This window comes from Odocoileus virginianus, chromosome 7 (assembly GCF_023699985.2).
Source record: "Odocoileus virginianus isolate 20LAN1187 ecotype Illinois chromosome 7, Ovbor_1.2, whole genome shotgun sequence".
NCBI lineage: Eukaryota > Metazoa > Chordata > Mammalia > Artiodactyla > Cervidae > Odocoileus > Odocoileus virginianus.
This window is the reverse complement of record NC_069680.1, coordinates 83743461-83763545: the sequence shown is the minus strand read 5'-3', so window position 1 is coordinate 83763545 and position 20085 is coordinate 83743461. Positions and strand designations below refer to the sequence as shown.

General features: G+C 44.0%; 1 protein-coding gene across 10 annotated transcripts in view; it reads right to left on the bottom strand.

Moving 5' to 3' along the window:
• SIPA1L2 (signal induced proliferation associated 1 like 2) overlaps positions 1–20085 on the bottom strand; it is a 236048-nt gene that overhangs the window by 98266 nt on the left and 117697 nt on the right. For all 10 annotated transcript variants that reach the window (XM_070471084.1, XM_070471082.1, XM_070471089.1 and 7 more), the window contains one exon: positions 13482–15197. In XM_070471084.1, the coding sequence (XP_070327185.1) occupies positions 13482–14958 (1477 nt within the window). In that variant the 5' untranslated portion in view covers positions 14959–15197. The remainder of the gene's footprint in view (positions 1–13481; positions 15198–20085) is intronic.

The following is a 20085-nucleotide window of genomic DNA, read 5'->3' as shown; positions in this document are numbered from 1 at the left end:
ATTATGGGCATTTTGATTTTTGAGCCCAACACAGCTTAAGAGTCAAACTGAAGCAGATTCATACTTTTAATCTCAAAAGTTAATCTGTAATCAGAGGTTCCATTACATTCAGGATAGTCTTTTAAAGAAGGCAGTGACATATATAATATTTTACTGAGTAATTTCTATCAGGAATTAAATTTTTTTTAAATGTGTATATTACCGTTTCCACCAAAGATGGCCAATTAGTGAGAAAAACACTTTCTTCCTTTGTGTCTATCCTCCCAAGCTATGCCTCTCACTCGCTTTTGACTCTTTTCTCCATCTCTCACAGACACGCACTATCTTTTTCTTCCCAAACTTCAAACCTTTTATTTTGTGTCGGGGTATAGCCAATGAACAATGCTGTGGCTGTTCCAGGTGAGCAGCAGAGGGTCTCAGCCATACATACACACAAAGCCATCCTCCCCCAAGCCCCTACCCCAGCCAGGCTGGCATGTGACGCTGAGGAGGGTTCCCTGCGCTATGCTCACATGTGCTGGCTATCCGTTCTGAGCACAGCAGTGCAGACACACACTTCTGAATGCAAGCTCAGGCGATTTCTCGGCTGCGTACAACCACCACACCTTTGGACTCACCAGTCCCGATTCCCTGCAGCATCTTCTAAGGGTTCTCTCCTAGCTTTCAGTTTCACCAAGGAATACAGTAGGCTACCTGAATGCGCTTCTAAGGAAATCATATTATCTTCTGCTGCACCCTGGAGCACTGTCTAGCTTTTATAGAGGGCATCCCACATATCATGAAGATAAGCGCAGGAAAGGTGCTCCTGTGGTCTCCAGGAGGGGGCCGAGGTAACCCTCTCAAATGACACCCAGGCCCTTTCAGGACAGCGCAGCCTGTTCATGTGCATCACGAGAGCCTCGCCCTCTGTGGGACAGGACAATGAGCCCCTCACCCAAGGGGCCCATCTTCATCCCAAGCACCTGATTTCCATAAAACTGCTTCAGGAGAGAATCAAATAAAATCCTTCCTTGGCAGAACAGAAGCTGTGAAAAGACTGTGGGAAAGCTGAATGAAAATCCACGTATCATACAAATACAAGGACAGATTTTTTTAAAAAATCGATTAACAAGAGTTCAGTGTAGGAAATGAGATTCAGCACGTCTCTCTGGTGCACTTTGTTCAGTAAAGAAAAGAAAAAATTCTAATTTGGAAGTTTTTTTTTTTTCTTAAGGGCCATGTGGAACCTTAGTCCAAAGGCTATTTCCAGGCACTGTGAAATCTTGGATGGTAGATGTACTGGGTTCATCTCATGGACTGAAGAGGTGAGGATCCCCATGCTCCAGGCTGCCGAGCCCAGCATGGAAGAGAAGCCCTGTGCTTCTGGTCACGATGCCATCAGCAAGTCGACCAGAACCACCAGTGACTGGGTCGGCCCCTTCCCTCCGCACTGGTCAGTACACACAGCAAAGCTTTCCTCTAATGGTTCTGTGTTCTTCCAGTAGTCAGCTGATGGTTTCACTGTCAGCTCACTGCCTACCTGGGTTAAACCCGTGGCTGCAGGTGACTGCTGTCTAAACTCCTACCTATGATGTATCTTCTGTCATCTTCCCCTCCAAACAGCTGTTTAATCACCTCCTCTGTTCCAGGAGTTATACAGACATGAATAAGGAATAACAAATTCATAAATGAATGAATGAAGAAAACAATAAGACCTGCTTTTGCAGATAATAACATTAAGAGTCATTAGAGAACCTCAAGGAACCTCAAACTCCCTGCTAATGTTTCATGGATTAAATTATCAAACTTGATGAGGAAAATGATGCTTTTTGGTTATATGAGGCTCTTTCAACCAAAATTTAACCAAAGCATCAGTGAAGCTTAAAAAATCCAGTGTATTACAGTGAAAATAACAGTATTAAGGATACCTTACATGAATTAACTCATTCAGCTCCATACCTATGAGCTGGTATTCCCATTTCACAGAAAGTGATACTGAAGCTGAGAGGTCAATGACATGCTCAAAGTCAGAAGCCCGTGTGACTGAGTCAGGATGCAAACCTAGGCAGTCTGGCTTTAGAGCTCCTTCACATCAAGCAACTCAAGTGTGGACAAACTTCTGGTTGCCAGCGGGAGGATGGGGAGCAGGGCTAGTTGGGGACTTTGGGATGGACGTGTACGCGCTGCTATAGTAACTGGATAACAACAAGCGCCTGCTGCGTAGCACAGGGAACTCTGCCCAGTGTTCTGAGGCAGCCTGGATGGGAGGGGAGTTTGGGGGAGAAAGAATGCATGTACATGTGTGGCTGAGTCCCTTTTTGCCCACCTGAAACTATCACAATGTTGTTAACTGGCTATATTTCAATACAAAATAAAAAGTTAAAAAAAATAAGGCAACTCAAGGGCGATGACATTACTGTAAAGACTTACATTGCAAAAATCAACTCATACACAGTAAAATGAACACAACTTAAAGATGAGACAGCAAACCTCTCCTGAATGTAAGGATGGTATCTTAGGAGACACAATTTTAAGAAAGCCTTGAATAAAAATGATAACTTGGGAAGTAAGGTAGCCACCAATGGATTCCTTTGATATGGTATAAATTTTAGTATCATCTGCTATGAGAATGGGAAGGAGAAAGAAAATACTATAAGAGCAAGAAAGGGTTTCTGCATAAAAGCTGAGAGAGCCAGCCATTGCTGAGGGGAGTAGTTGTCCAGCTTTCCTTTCATTTTTTCAGTGGGGCAAAGAATCAAATAAATTTTGGATCTAAACAAATACAGGGTAGGTGGGTTTTAATAAGCTTCTAGGTGTTCTGAGACCTAATGTTCCCAAGATCCTAAGTTCCAACTTTACTGTACCAGTGTTACCACAAATAAGCTCATGTGACCTATGCACAGTGAGGCCAAACAAACCAAAACTCTGAGTTTGGAACAGAGTTCACTGCAGTGCCATAAGGAGACAGGAGGCTTGTGCTCACAAAGTCCTAAACTCCCCCAAAGGGGTTTAGAAAAGCACTTTTAATGCGAGGTGAGGGAGAGGTATGGTTAGTGGTTAAAGTTCTGAACTTCTCCGGGTTCAGAATCCCTTGTTCTTACAGCTGTCCACATAGGTCAGACCATGATGTTCCTGTAGACTTCCAGTAAGACAAATGCTATTCTCTCTTCTGCAACATTTTTTCTCCATAGGTATAAGAAAGTATTATACCCTTAAAGATTAGCACCTGGAGAATGGGCTCTCCTGTATATTTCAGGCTTTAGGTAACATTCTTAATTTGTAGCAAAAGCAATAGGATACAAAGGTTAAAGTAAAAGAAACAAATCTAACACGGGGCAGATTTATTCTTCCTTGTTAAACCAGTAGCAAAATGCAGTTTTCCCAGTTAACTGCCACCTTGGTCAAGCTATACAGAAATATTAATGTATTAATACCTCATCCAAGAGAAATATGAGAGTGTTACTCCTCAGTAGCTGACTGAGAACACTCCTGAGGCCAAAGGATGGACAGGATGAACTAGCACACAGTTCTAAGATGCTGCAGTGAGTAGGAACTATGACCTCCCCAGCACAGTATGTATGTTTCTCCAGCCATGCCCTGCCCAACCCCTCCCCATCTGCCACATGAAACCCATATGACCATAACACACAGGCTAAATCTCGACTGTAGCTGGTGATTCCTTCCTGCTAAGAGCCCCTCTGGACGTCAATGGGAACTCTGTTTGTGGGAGCACTGGCCAGGCGCTGAAGCTAAGAACTGAGCTGATTCTGTCCTCAAGGAGGAATTTGCATCTTAGAATAGTAGTATTGTTGGCTGGTGTTCAGTTCACCCATATGAATATAATAGTGTTCAAGTCCCTATTAATTCTCCTCAGTGACTGTATAAAACAAGAGGAGGGGGAAAAAAAGAAGCCACCAGGCATGAAATTCAAAGCAAATGCAGCCATGCATCACTCAGGCATGGGGTTCATTTCATATGTAAAATTATCCTCATGCCCACAACTGCCACATTAGCGAAACTTAAGTGAATGTGTTTGGAATGGAGTGGCAGACTTCACCAGATACCTTTCCCTGGGGCCCACTCTCCCATCTGGTTCTCTCTACTTTTTTCTCATCTTTTAGCAATTAAAATAAAATACTGCCCTTTAACTGCTGTACCAGCGGTGGGGATAATAGTTCCTTTTTAGAGGAAAGTCTCATACATCTATTTAAGAACTCTTGGGAAGACAACAATGCACAGAATGTAACAGGCACTGTTCTATGTCCTTTCTTTATAGGAGATTTTTTTTTTTTTTAATGATCTCATTTTGTAGGTATAATGAAGTTCAAGAATTTGCCCCAAACTGAGTTGGGATATAAACCCAAGAGCCTGATTTCAGTCTATGCTCTTTCCATCAAGATAGGCCATCTTGCAGCCTAGATGGGAGGGGAGTTTGGGGGAGAATGGATACATGTGTATCCATGGCTAAATCCCTTTGCTGCTCACCTGACACTATCACAACACTGCTAATAGGCTAAACCCCAACACAAAATAAAAAGTCTTTTAAAAAAAGATACAGCACTTTGCCCACCAGTCATAGGCCCCAAACTACAAGAGTGGACAGACGCCTCTGCCCATTGGCAAAAAGGCAATCCCACTGCCATAAAATCATCAGCTGATATCGAGAGGGGCGAGTTAGCAGTCACACATATTCTAGCGGAATCCTTTCTCACTATGTGCTCATTCAGCAGATGTATAAAACAAGTATGACTCTTCAGTGAAAACATCAATGACAAAGATTACCATTAGAGAAAAGGGTAAATTTACACAGATCAGGGTAAGAGTAGTTTTAAAATTAAGTGAACTTAGAGATTTTTATAGAAAAGGGACCCTAGAAAGATCAGCTGGAGGTATGACAGATCCACTGGCCAGGGCTGGGCCAGACATAGGAAGGGCCTTCAAAGCTGAAGAGCTGGTATCTTAAGGTGTAACAGGTGAGAGAATCTGATTTCATATTGTACTGTTTCTTTTACTTTAACCTTTGTATCCTATTGCTTTTGCTACAAGTTAAGAATGTGGCCTATAGCCGGACATATACAGGACAGCATGCTCAAGGCTCTGACATTTAAGGATCTAACACTTCCCCATTCATTCAGAGAATAGAGAGAATAACATTTATCTTGTTGGAGGGTTACAGGATGTCACAACCTGAGAAACCTGGACAGGTGCAAGGACAAAGGATTCCCAGCAAGAAGTTGACAAGAGCCAAACACCCCTCCCTCACCTTTTAGTATTAAAACACCCTGCATTCCTACTCTACTTTAGATGGATCTTTAGGACACTAATCCGTCTTCTCAGCCTGCTGGTTTTCTGCACAAAGTCACTATTCCTTGCCCTAACAACTTGTCTCAATTTGTTAGCCTGTTGTGTGGTAAGCTGTATGAGCTTGGACTCCACAAATGGGCAGAAATGGACCCTGGAAAAGCCAGGAAATACCCTACGTTGTTGTATGGATACAGCTTTTGTTGGATACCTGGTCCACTTGGAAACAGCTAAACACTATTTTCTGGAAAGTTCCACCCTTTTTGAAAAGAATTCCAATCTGCCTACACCTAAAAACTCTCGTAAATCTAAGATAGGAAGGGGAAACTGAAGAAGTTCTCTGTCATATTCAGGAGCACATGATGGAACTATAAACTCTAAGACCCCTAAGAACCAGGAAGAGGGGAGAAAATGCGGGAAACTAAGACTCTTTCATATTCACTACAGAGTCTGCCCTGTGAAATCCACTCAGTTCCTCACGAAGGACTTCTACAAGATGCATATTTCTTTCATTGTACTTGTCACCAAAAATCATAAGAAGAAATGGGTAGGGCACAAAAGCCTCCTTCAGAGGACTCAGTGAAGATGTGGGGGCTACAGAACCAAGGACATCCCAAACAGTCCCTCACCTAAACCTGAAGATCACAGGGCAGCGGGTAGATTTAAAGGGGACGTCTTGTGCATTTCAATACAGACAGCAGAAACAGGAAATCCTCCTGCCTCTCAAGTTTGAGAAGGACACTCATGGCAAGTATATACAGGAAGGGCTGTACAAAACTGGCTCCTTGTTAGTCTTCACTCTGTTTGAAACAGTGGAGTCAGCAGTTTGCAGAATCCTATGGCAGTTGGATAAAGTAACAAAAACCTGTAGGGTTGCTACTCAAGAACCATTATATGTTTTTTCTTTCTTATTTTAAACATTCTGATTGTAAATATATCATGAGAATTTATAACTTAAACTTTTTTTAAAATTAGGTAACAATTAAAAAAATTTTTGATTTACAGAAAAGTTGCAAAGATAGGAGAGTTCTCTTCTACCCCTCCCCCAGCTCTCAAGCTATTGCCATCTTACATACTTTGGTTTATTTGTTCAATTAATGAACCAACAATGATGTATCATTATTAACTGAAGTCCACAGTTTGCTCAGATTTTCTGTTTACCCATGTCCTTTTCCTGTTTGAGGATCCTACCTAGGACACCACATGACATTGTCATCCTGTCTCTTTAGGCTCCTCCAGAGTAACAGTTTCCCAGACTTCCCTTTTTTGATGACCATGGCAGTTTTGAGAAGTACTGGGCAAGGATTTTTCTACAATGTACCTCGGTTGGGATCTGTTTAATGTTTTTCCCTAACCTGACTGAGGTTATGTGTTTGGAGAGGAAGATCACATAAATGCCACTCCTATCACATCAAGGGTATAAACCACCCACACGGTTTACTGCTGTTCATGCTGACTTGGATCACCTGCTGGGCAAGTGTTTGCCAGACCGGTCCCCTCTTCCCACACTCTGTCCTTTGCACGTGAGTAAGCACAGCCCACATTTAAGTGGAGAAGGGGAAGGCTATGACTTAAATTTTTATAATTTTCCAAACTTTATAAATGTAAACATTTTTATAATAACTTGCTTTCCAAGTAAAGATGTTATTAAAATGAATATTCATCAATATATTTTACATGAATAGTTTTATAGATGTAAGACATAAATGTCTATTTCTGTGCTCCTGTCAAGTTCATAAGTCTTTTTTGTTTAACATAAAGCAAATACAGTCATTAACTCTTCTGCCCAGGGCATGGCTGGCAAACACCTGGCATCTCCCCACGCACCCACGGGGGATAATGATCACTGACCGTGACTCTGAGCGTGCTAATGCAGCTCTGTACACAGTGACAAAAGTGTCCATGAAGGAAGCATTGGCACCCAAGGCAAGCTCCACAGCCCCCAGTGAAGGTTATATTTACATACGTTTATCTGCAAAAGAAAAAGCCTAGCAGGATAAAGAGGAACTGTTCCTAGGGATCCTCTCTCATGGACTGGAGTAGTTTTCTTTCTTTTTCTTTTGCTTCTCTACCTCTTCCTATTTTCACACAATGATCATGGAACATTTATATGTCATTTAAAAATTATAAACCAAAAAAGCATATTGAAAAGTGAAGATATCACTTTGCTGACAAGGGACCGTACAATCAAAGCCACGGTTTTTCCATGTATAGATGTGAGAATTGGACTATAAAAAAGGCTGAGCACCCAAGAACTGATGCTTTCAAATTGTGGTACTGGAGAAGACCCTTGGACTGCAAGGAGCTCAAACTAGTCAATCCTAAAGGAGATCAACCCCGAATATTCATTGGAAGAACTGATGCTGAAGCTGAAGCTCCAATACTTTGGCCACCTGATGAGAAGAGACAACTCACTATAAAACACCTAATGCTGGGAAAGACTGAAGGCAGAGGGAGGAGGAGGCGGCAGAGAGTGAGATGGCTGGATGGCATCACCGACTCAATGGACAGGAATCTGAGCAAGCTACGGGATAGTGAAGGACAGGGAGCCTGGTGTGCTGCACTCCGTGGGGTCGCAGAGAGTCAGACACGACTTAATGATTGAACAACAACAACAAAACAAACAAAAGAAGAATACATGTTGTCAATCTTAGTATTTTCCCCCACATTCATAGAAACACACGTTCCCAAACCATTGTCGTCAAGTGGCTCTCCCAAGACAATGCTCCCAAAGGCTGAGACATAATTCTGTCATTTTTCTCTTCACTCCTGAGTCATCAAAGAGGTGCAGACTGATCCTTCTATTTGACCTCTGTTCACCCCGAAGTGACTCATTTCACCTTCTGGAGTCATTCTCATGTGTGACCTGAATTAAGGCATTGGACAGCTTTAGAACTCATGAGCAACTCTGAGGCACACAACTTCCTAAAAAGCACAGGACACAGAAACCCGCAGTCTGTCTGGGCTGTGTGCTTGGCTGTGTCTCCAGCCACCTGGGGACAGCCAGTCCCCGACCAGCAGCTCCACGTGGCTCAACGCCCCCAGGGAAGCTAAGGGGAATTCCCACCAGGTCCCCGGCGGGACTCTCCCTCCATCCAGGGGGCCTCAGCTCCCAGGAGGAAACCACAAGCTCACCACTGTTCCACGATGTGGACAGCCTAGCACAAAGCAGCATGGTCATCGCCAGTGGAAGGAAGGGCCATTACGGAGCACTCAGCAGGCTGGCGACAATCCCCACGCTCTTTCAAAAGCTGCTTCATTGAAGGCTGCAGACGGATTTGCCCAGACAAGCAATGCTGCCCACGGGGCACCGTGGCAGGCCACTCCCCTACACAAATCCTTTTACCAAGTCATTCAAAGCCGTTCGGTGACTCTGTGTCCCAGGAATACACGTCGGCACAAAACACAGCCATTTCATGTTAACTACCCAGTAGAGAGTCCACTGCCCTATTAGAGCTTGGGTCTTGAAACCTTTCCCAGAGGCTGGGAGCCATGTCATTCTTTTGAAAATGAAGTTGCACAGAGAACAATGAAGAATAATGAAGGCAAATAAAAGGCATTCTGGAAAGTGTCAAAAGATTCCTTGACAGCCCTCTTCCAAAGAGAACAACTGAGCGAAGGGAAAAGAGAAAGGGGAAAGAAAAAAACTACCTGCAAAAACACCCTCCCCATCTGTGCCAGTCTGCCCAGGGCCTGTTCCTGAACAATGCTGTTCCTCCAACGTGTGATGGGTAGGGAGTTATTCCAGTGGTTGAAGCTGGGACAAATCTGGTTTGATGCAAAAATGAGGGGAAATCATTAATTCAATCATTGCACTTTGTCTGGCAGATACATGCTTTTAAGCTTGTGGTCCCTGGAAAAATCCTGGCTCCGTTCCCACATCGAGGAAGCCTTAGCCACCTGGCCACCAGAAACCCAGGCTGCTGCCTCTGCCTTTAGTCCTTGGTGGCTGGACAGAGAGACCAGCCAGGGTAGCAGCTGCTACTGCAGCTGACTGCATTCTGAAGTTGCATGGGCCCACAGGAAAGAGCTAAATATAGGAGGAAGCAGGCACCGTCCATGGACACAGGAGCGAGCTGAGCAGCAAGGCTGGGCAGGCTCTGATTCTGTCTCCTTCTGCTCCCTCCCGGCCCCAGGTCCCATTAGCTGTGCCCAGTCAGGGTGCCCAGCGCACAAGACAGAGGACGCTGGGGATGGCTGCCCGGCACCCTCATTCTGCAGGCTTCGCTCGGCAGTCTAGGATTCAGCTGTCTGGCTCATGCACAGACCCAGAGGGAGCCCAGCAACCCCAAACTTTCAAACCACATGTCTACACTGACCTACAACTCACCCACAGGTCCTCTGTGCTCAGATTTTTTTCTTTTTTATGTTTTATTTCACACTCAAATCCACCAAGTTTAATTACGTCATTTCTGAAGTCCAAGAAAATCCTCATGAACAAATCAGAAAAAGTGGAAAAAATATGCCACTCACACACAGCTCTTTCTAACCATCAGGAAGTGACAGTAAGACTTCAAGAGAAAAACTACAAAAAGCAGTTAAGAGGATTAACAGAATCTGGGAAACTTAAATCATCTCTTGGAATAGACCCTAAGGACATTAAGTGGATCAGAGGGTGGCAACCTTAGGTGCAGAAAACATTGGTTTTTTATTCTGTATACACGCTGTAGATTTACTACACTAAGATATGCAAAGGAATGCAAATGAGATGCTAGCAGTAAGTATTTGTATAAATATGCATTATACATAAACACATATATATCCTTTTTTTACATCCTGATGTTTTAAAGGGTGAATCACAAAAACTACTTACTACGACTCGCTGCATAAGGATTTCAGGGCATAATAATTCTAAGAGACTATTTTATCACTAGCATCGACAGTCATAGCTTCATCAATTAAAAGAAAAAAAAAGATCTTAAGCAGGAAGTCTATTTCTTCATGGTATCCCTTTCCAAAAATAACTACACTTCTACCTCGAGAGCATCCATGAGCAGAGTTTTATAATGCACTGCCCCGGGATGAGCAATCCTGAGGGCTGTGATTTATTTCTGGCATAGACTAAAGAGAAGGTCTAGGGTTCTGTGAGTTCACTGGCTCCAAGGCAACAGCTCACATTGGTGATACTGAGGGACCAGGGCTGAGATGGGAATGCAGGGGACACAGCTGGGGAACCAAGATGTTGACAAAATTATTTCAGTTCCATCACATCGTCAGTACAAGATCAACTCAAAGTATTTGACTAGTCACCATTCCAGTGTCTGCTTATTTAGCTATGGGTGCTTATCAACATTATATTCACTTCATTAATTTATATGACTTCATAATATGATTATGGATGACAGGTTAAATTTAGATTGATGTAAAAGTGGGGGAAATTTATTCATTTAATAATTAATTTGTTCATTTAATAAATGTAAGCTTGCAGTCCCTAAGAAGGCTCCAGGGACTATGTGGATGGAGTGACCTCCCGAGGTCAGAGTTAAATTATCTCGTGGAACAGATCCTAAGGACATTAAATGGATGAGAAGGTGGCAACCCTGGGTGCAGAAAACATCGGCTCTCTACTATGTATACATTGTGTAGACTTACTGCACTAAGATATGTAAAAGGAACGCAAATGAGATGCTGGCAGTAAGTATTTACTGACCTAACTCCAAACCTAACCCCAAAAAGAAACAGCTGGAGTCAGACTGCAGACAAGCATTCTGAAGATAGAAACCAATACTGAACAAATTCAGAGTGCAGTCAGCTCGAACTTATCCACGCCAGTGGCAGGATGGTTCACTCACGCAGGAACATGAGCAGCGCCTCCCCCAGCTGGCTGGGCCACCTCCCCCAGCTCAGCGCCCTAAGGGGGATGTCAGGGTGGAGGGGGTGGCCGGGGAACCGCGTACAGAAAAAGCAGCCTCAAAGAGTATGTCATGAAGTAAGGGGAAAGGAAGGCAGTCACACCCACTAAGAAGTGGGGTGAGGGTCCCTGGGTGTTTTGTTTCATGTGTTTTACTTGTGTGTGTGTAAAACATGCTTCTCTGTAGGTCTGTCTCTGACACAGAGTGGATTCTCATGTCTCTGGAATAATTGAGGACACATTGAAAGGCTGAAGACTGAATCACATAATTTCTTGTACTTTTTTTTTTTTTTTTTGGCTGTGCCACACATCCTAAAATATCACACGGTATTTTATTGCCCTGACAAGGGATAGAACCCATGCCCCTAGCATTGGAAACATGGAGCCTTAACCACTAGCCCACCAGGGAAGTCCTCAACTACATGACCTCCAAGGGATGTATCCTTCAAGGACACACAAACAAAAGCAAACATCATTTGTCATATATTACATGTACTTAAAGAACTTCCAAAATAACAACAGCAAAGAACTATTTGTATCTTAACCTTTAAGCCTATTTGTAAAAACACAAGAAACCTATCTATCCTACTAATTTATACATTCATACATTCTTTGAATAAGATTTGCTTAACACTTCCAATATGCACAACAATGCAGTAGGAGCTGTGAAGACATAAAACTTAAAAGATGAAGCCAAGGTACCCAGAGAAAAATATAGGAAAAACTAGAGGCAAAAGAATGGGAAGTATTCATTGTTCACAGTATAAAAGACTATTCAGAGGATGAAAGAGCAATAGACTTCATCAAAGAAGACACCCTAAACGGAGTAACCTAAATGGAGGCTGACGTCTGTGATGCTCACAAATTGGCCGAGAGAAGGAAAGAGTAGGCGTTTCCACATCAGGGACCAGGAATCAATGACGGAAGGGAATCGGGGATCTCTAAAGAAGAGATAAGGGAACCCCCTGACAGTCAAGTGGCTAGGGGGCTTCCCTGGTGGCTCAGGTGATAAAGAGCCCACCTGCCAATGCAGGAGATGCAGCTTTGATCTCTGGGTCAGCAAGATCCCCTGGAGGAGGAAATGACAACCCACTCCAGTATTCTTGCCTGGGAAATCCCACGGACAGAGGAGCCTGGAGGGCTACGTCCATGGGGTCGCAGAGAGTCACATATATATGGCTTAGTGACTAAACAACAAACAAGAGGCTGGGACTCTGAGCTTCCACTGCAGGGGACACTGGTTTAATTCCTGGTCGGGGAACTAAGATCCAGCATGCTGCACAGTGTGGCCAAAAGGTTTTAAATTTTTTTAAAACATAAGGAAGGACCACAATGAGGTACCATTGCACGCCAGTCAGGATGGCTGCTATCCAAAAGTCTACAAGCAATAAATGCTGGAGAGGGTGTGGAGAAAAGGGAACCCCCTTACACTGCTGGTGGGAATGCAAACTAGTACAGCCACTATGGAGAACAGTGTGGAGATTCCTTAAAAAACTGGAAATAGAACTGCCATATGACCCAGCAATATCACTCCTGGGCATACACACTGAGGAAACCAGATCTGAAAGAGACACGTGCACCCCAATGTTCATCGCAGCACTGTTTATAATAGCCAGGACATGGAAGCAACCTAGATGCCCATCAGCAGATGAATGGATGAGGAAGCTGTGGTACATATACACCATGGAATATTACTGAGCCATTAAAAAGAATTCATTTGAATCAGTTCTAATGAGATGGATGAAACTGGAGCCCATTATACAGAGTGAAGTAAGCCAGAAAGATAAACACCAATACAGTATACTAACGCATATATATGGAATTTTAAAAAGATGGTAACAATAACCCAATATGCAAAACAGAAAAAGAGACACAGATGTACAGAACAGACTTCTGGACTCTGTGGGAGAAGGCGAGGGTGGGATGTTCTGAGAGAACAGCATTGAAACAAGTATACTATCAAGGGTGAAACAGATCACCAGCCCAGGTTGGATGCATGAGACAAGTGCTCAGGGCTGGTGCACTGGGAAGACCCAGAGGGATGGGATGGGGAGGGAGGTGGGAGGGGGGATCGGGATGGGGAACACATGTAAATCCATGGCTGATTCATGTCAATGTATGGCAAAAACCACTACAATATTGTAAAGTAATTAGCCTCCAACTAATAAAAATAAATGAAAAAAAAAAACAAGGAAGGATCAGTCCAACAATGGCGGAGGCTCCATGATACAGACCAAGCCCAAACCCGTGGGACAACGGCCTCAGACACCCTGACAGTGACGATCTGACGCAAAGCTGCACGTCACAAGTGGCGTCGGGGAGGGACCCCGGGACAGAGGCGTGTCCTTACCTTTGCCGTAGAAGAACTTGCGGTAGTAGTAGGCCCCCAGGTCGATGTGCTCAATGACATAACGCTTCACCTTCTCCCTGTGGATGGGCTGGTTCTCCCTGGGCACCTCCAGGACCGACACGCCTGCGTTGGTACAGTGAGAGCTGAGCGAAGACTCGAAGGAGCAGCTCTCCCCGGAACTGAAGGACGACGAGCTGGCCCTGGACAGGGCAATCCTCCGGTCGCCTTCCCCACCTGTCTCATTCCGGAAGTAAGGGCAGCTGAGGACCAGGTCGTTGCTCTTCCCGTCACCCTCATCGGCGTCGAGGTTCTCCTTGGAGTTGAGGTCCTCCTTGCTCCCCAGCGGGGAGTCACAGCTGCCCGGCGGGCCGGCTGGCATCTGAGTCTGGGATGCCGCCGAGGCCCCGGTGGTGATGTTTTTCCTCCGGCCCACGTTCGCCCGCGTGGCCATGGCTTCGTTGATGTTGAACAAGATGCTCTGGACATCATAGTGTGCAAAACAGCGCTGGCAGTTCCAAGGGCGGACCCCCCGCTCAAGACGCCCATCTTCCAGCTCGCAGGTGAACTTGAACGTCTCATGCTCACTTTTCACGGCCCGCAGCTTGCGGAAGAGGGACGTTTCCACTGACTCTGACTTCAACCTCCGTTTGAAAGGCTTGTCCCTGTCTCGCCCCAGGAGGAGGGCACTGTCCATATAGTCTAATCCTGAGATGCGTACGAACTCGCCTCTAGAAATCTGTGCTGCAGCGTGAAGGCTGGGGGAGATCGCTGGGTCGCAGGGGAAGAACTCGGGGAACCCAAAAGGGGCCATGGCCTTATGGTCATAGTTCTCCAGCCGATACCCTCGAAGCATAGCAAAAAAGTTCTCCCCCGACAAGCCCTGTCGGTCGATGGACGATGTGCTTCCGTACTCCCTGTGAAGGGCAGCCCCTGTGTTGGGGTTCACTGCATTTTGGTCTAAGACGTCTTCTGCGTCAATGTCACTGATGGTAACATCACTATTGCTTCTCTGTCTTATGGGGTGCAGTCCTCTTTGTGGGGAGTGCACAAAGATGTCTCCGAAGGTATACTTTGCCTCCACAAAGTCCAGATCGAGCGGCTCCTCCTGTTGGCCATCGCTCCCATCATTTTGCCCATTGTGTATAATGGATGTGACGCTTTCATAGCTGGTCTGGGATCGGCTTTCCCATAGGGTCTTACAGGTCAGTTCCTTGGAGCAGTCCTTTTTAGGAGGCCACTCAGACACCCTTGCTCTCACACCCATCTTGGGCACGGCCGGGGTACCATTAGCTGGACCACCACTCTCGTTGGAACTGGAGGCAGTTAGAGAAGTGGTGGGTCCCATGTTGCCATTGATGGCTTTAAATTTTCGAGCAAAATAATCATCTGACTGCATGATTCGGGGAGGATCCTTGAACTTTGAAGAGGCTCTGGCGAGTTTGTGCTTTTCTTCTTGTGACTGCCTGGGGTCACTCATGTCTGCCAAGGCAAGGAGCTCCAAGTCTCACCAGAAAGACTGCTGTAAACCTAATTACATTGTTATTTACAAAGGCTTCTTCTAGAGCTGTATTTCCTCTTGTTAACCAAACGCAAACAACATCCTCAGAGTATGGTTCCCCCAAAACCAACTTGCTTCTCAGTCTGTAATAATTTTGTCCACCTCCGTCCTTTCCAGCAGCATCCCTTAAGACATCTGGCCAGGAGTGTTTCCTTCACCTGAATTAAAAAACAGAAAATAGCCATTAACAATCACTGCAGCTCAAGTTCAACACACTGCCCACACAGCTTCTTATCTGCCCTTCTCTCCAGTTCCCCCCAATCTGTCAGGAAGCTTCATGGTTCCACATCATGCTCCTCTTCTCCCCAAACACTCTGCCCTCTCACTCTACTTGGCAGCCTAGAATTCACACCACACAATCGAGCAGCACCCCACCATGGGCCCGCATCTGAGCAAAGAGTGCCTCCTCTGTGTTTCCAGGGCGCCCGCATCCACACTGCCATAGCGGTTTCTCTTATACTCTTCTGGTTTACTGAACACTCTCCTCCACTAGTGAACTGGAAGCTCCCCGAAGCCAGGAGCCATGCCCTTCAACTCCATATCAACATTATCTAAGGATCTAGCTGGGCTCAACTTAGTTAACCAAGCAACATTTCAACTAGTTCCAAGAGTAACACAATGGTGATGCAATTGTTTGAGTATTCTTAAACTGAAACAGGTAAACTCAAAATGTCCAGCAGCAAAAAGGTCAGTATCAGGCATTAACAATGAGTTTTCAGAATGTTTTCTTGCAAGCAGATAGGAACTCACAGAGATCCTCCTGACTGTGAGAAGGAGTTTCTAAGAATCTGGTGTCAGATTCTTAATCTACTGTATGGCACAGAGAACTCTGCTCAATGTCAAGTGGCAGCGTGCATGGGCGGGCAGTTTAGGGGAGAATGGATAAACGTATATATGGCATGTATGCAATATATGTAATGTAATACATATATTATTTCCTCTATAATTTAGATTATCACCAAAGCTGTTCCTAGAAACTGAAAAAAATGACAACCGAGAAATGAAAGAGAACAACTTCTGGCTGATAGTTCTCTGCGAAAATGGTACTTGCTGCCCATCTGAAACTATCACAACGTTGTTAATCGACTATACTGCAATATAAAATAAAATGTTAAGGGAAAAAAAAGAATCCGGTGCCTGAACAAGTACAACTTTCTAGTTCATTATGCCAACAGCGATCTGACAAATGTGTGGGGGAAAACAGAAGCTTGGTGATTTAAAATAAGATTCATTTTGTGGCCAGTAGAAAACTTGACCTCATTAACTCTCCTCTTTAATCATAAATAATTTTTCAATTTATTCTGTTTTCAATTAAACAAAAATATTTTCCAGGTATTACATATTTCCTGAGCTCATGGCTGTCAAGGAATCTTGCTGCTGCATAAGGAATAAAAAAAAAAAAGAATGATTTTACTTCTTCTGAAAACAGTGATGAGAATAAAGGTATAATATAGCTAGCTGCTTTCCCTCAGCCTTCACCAAAGCATAAACTACAACTGCAGTTCAGTCAGGAGTAATGTTAAAACCCAAATAGCTAAACAGTGTAAGGACTCATTCCAATGGGTTCTTAATGACTTTCTGACGACCATGTGGTAATCTCCAGAAACAGCAGATATTATGATGGCAGCTTGCTTTCTTCTCCATTGGAGAAAAATAATAAGAAGTTAGAGTGGGCATGACACCATGCTGTCTGCACCCAGGGCAGCTTCATAACTGAGGGAATAATGATATTTTAGGATAGGGAAACCGAGAGGGAGTGAGCAGACAGATGCTTCCGTGGATTCAACAGACCAGGATCTGCCCAGGGTGCTCAGAGAGGGACCAGAGCTGAAAGCATCTTATCTGTTTCACATACAAGTATTATATTTCAAAGAACCACAGATGATTCAGAATTATAGTTATGCCCTCTATAATTTAGATTATCACCACATCCTTTCCTGGAAACTGGAAAAATGACAACTGAGAAATGAAAGAAAACAACTTCTGGCCTGTTAGCTCTCTGCTGAAAGGGTATTTGATTCACTGTAGTAGGCGTCTACATGATGTATACATTCTACTGATAAGTCTGCCGCTTACAGAACACTCAACACAATCTCAAAGGGTAAGAATGACGTCTAATGGTTGGCACAGAGCTATGTGAATTCTCGAGGCATTAATGTGACACTCCTTTTTATTATCTACCACTAGTCTGTATCCCTGTTACAGAAGAAAGAACCATGCCCTACTAAGGATCTAGTTCCAAGCACCAAACTGTGATGTTTCTAGAAATATAATCAGGAACTAAGTGCTCACCACCTCAACAATAACAAAATGTACCAAAAGAAATCAGGAGAGAAGGAACAGAAAAAGATAAAAGTTGAAATTAATGGAATGGGGATAGAAAAAACAGACACATCCCAACAGGGGATTTTAAAAAATTTTTATTTTCTTTTTAATTTTAATTTTTTTAACACCAAAAACATTTTGTATTGGGGTACAGCCAATTAACAATTTTGAGGTAGTTTCAGGTAAACATCGAAGGGACTTGGCCATACATATACATGTATCCATTCTCCCCCAAGCTTTTTTTGAAGAGTAAGAAAATGGATACACTCCTTCCCAAATCTGAAATAAGGGAAAGAGAGAAAGAAAAATCTTACACAAGTTTGGAAATGAGAGAGGAGACATGACCACACAGACATGTCTAAGTGAAATAAAACTAAATGAAAAAGAAATATACCACAAGCAACTCTACAGTAACAAATTTAGAAACATAGAAGAAACTAAGATTCCCTGGCAAAATAGAAACTCCCCAAACTGATCCAAGAAGGGAAAATTTAAACAATGTGATTACCACTGAAGAGGACAGAAATCTAACAACCCCTTTATTCTCCCACTGGGGCTTCCCTGGTGGTGGGGGGTAAAGAACCCGCCTGTAATGCAGGAAACACGGGTTCAATCCCTGGGTGGGGAAGATCCCCTGCAGAAGGAAATGGCAACCCACTCCAGTATTCTTGCCTGAAGAATTCCATGGACAGAGGAGCCTGGCGGGTTACAGTCCATGGCGTGGCAAAGAGCAGGGCACGACCGAGCGACTGAGCGTGCACGCACACACAACACGTTTGATGTGTGCCACTAACAACTCAGCGTGCTCAAAGTCAAAACATTCTTGACAGCCTAACGGGATAACACACTCAATCTGAAGCTGCAGCAGAACTCCTGCAAATCCCTTCCTGCCACCTCGTACTCCAGCCCACATTTTCTAGCTTGCCATAGCTCCCCAGATGAATCTCTAATGACAGAATTATAGAGGGCACCTTTCTTTTAAAAGTATTACTAAAATACTCATATATTTTAACACTGTGATAAAAATAAAACACCTCAAAATAATCACAGCATTTGTTTTTCAGTAAGGTAAGTTAGTTATATCATGTAATTTTAAAAAGTACTGTGGTTCATGGGGAAGAATTGAAATCAGTGTCTTTGAAAAGCAGATGTCAAGGAATGGCAAAGGCGCTGAAGAGGGCGAAGTGCAGAAAGAAACAATGGAGAGAACGAAAAGCTAAAGCATGAGCTGGAATGGCCTTTGGAACAATCCAGAATCTGGGTTTCAGACTCTGGGTGAGAGGGAGACAGAGCCGGGCACAAGTGTGTGCACATACGCAGGACACCCTGTAACAGTGAGCCAGCCCTGTGTGTCCCGTACCCCAAGGATGAACAGGGAAGAGTCCCAGATCAAGGTGTCTGGCTTACAGCAGCCTGAAACATAAGACCTCTCTGTGTTTCTCATTATTTTTAGCTTTTTCCCTAGTTCTAACCTTCTTCTTGTTTTCATGCAGCATGCAGTTGAGAAGTTTCTAAAAGACAGGGATTCACACTCTTGGTAGCAAGTGAAGCAGTGAAGGTGTAATCCAGGAAGCATCCTGCAAACACCTGTACACAGCTCTGTTCTTTGTACTGATCATATATTTATAATCCTCTGTGCTCAAACCTACAATGAATGTCAAGAGCAGGGCAGCGTGCCATGCAGCTGACTGGTCATGATTCCCAAAATGACGGAAGGGATAGGAAGAGGATGACATTTCCGAGAAGAGTCTTGAAACCGTAGTCTGCAGAAATGAGGGCGCTCTGACTGGCCTCCAGACAAAGCAGAGAGTGCACAGTTACAGGCGGGCACCACTTCAGGACTGGGAAAATGCAATCCGCAAAGCACAGAACTCTCTTTACCCAGAGTCATGCAGGGCGGTGTTAAGTCTGTGACACTAGTGTGAAATACAAGCCAACTACCAGGGTTGGTCCTGTCCTTGTCATCCCCTGTCCCATTCCCCGTAGCAGCCGCCGAAAGACCTTCTTGCCCCAGCATCTCAGCAAAAATTGCAGCTTCTTACTTCTCAGAGGACAAAGAAGCCAACCCATTTCTTTCGATTTCTGTCATCACTTAATGAACTTACCCTCTTCTGACCCTGTTTCCCCAGACAGTGCTCTCCCTTTCTTTGAGTTCGTTTTTAATGTCAAGGACGTCCTCCCCTAATAGTTTCCAATTATTCTTACACTACATTAAATTCTATGGATTTTGCTCTTGAGGGGGGAAAAAAAATAAGAAGGTGTAACCAGTACTCTGTGAGCATTTTAAAATCTACACGCGAACCTGTGTGACTTCACAGGTGGTGGGGCAGCTTTGAGAGGAAGGGCTGAAGACCCAACAAAAGGCCACTCAGAGAAACTAAAGAATTTCAGAGCCGGAAGGACCAAGGTGTTCTCATTCCAATGGTCTTAGTAATAATTTTTCAAGGACAGAAATGGAGAAAATGTGATACTTAAGCATAATTGTGTTTAAATAGAATGTTTTTACACGTTTTCCATGAGACATCAGTGAGTCTTCAAGAGCAACATTATAGTTACAATTGAGCCACTTATCAGGATTGCAGCTGTAGCAAATGGATTGAAGACCACAAAGCACACAAATTAGGAGCGTCATTCAAGGGGAAAAAATGGTTAAAATTATATGAGAGTTATAATAAAACATAACTACCATAAAAACATGCATCTTTCATACTCATATTCTAT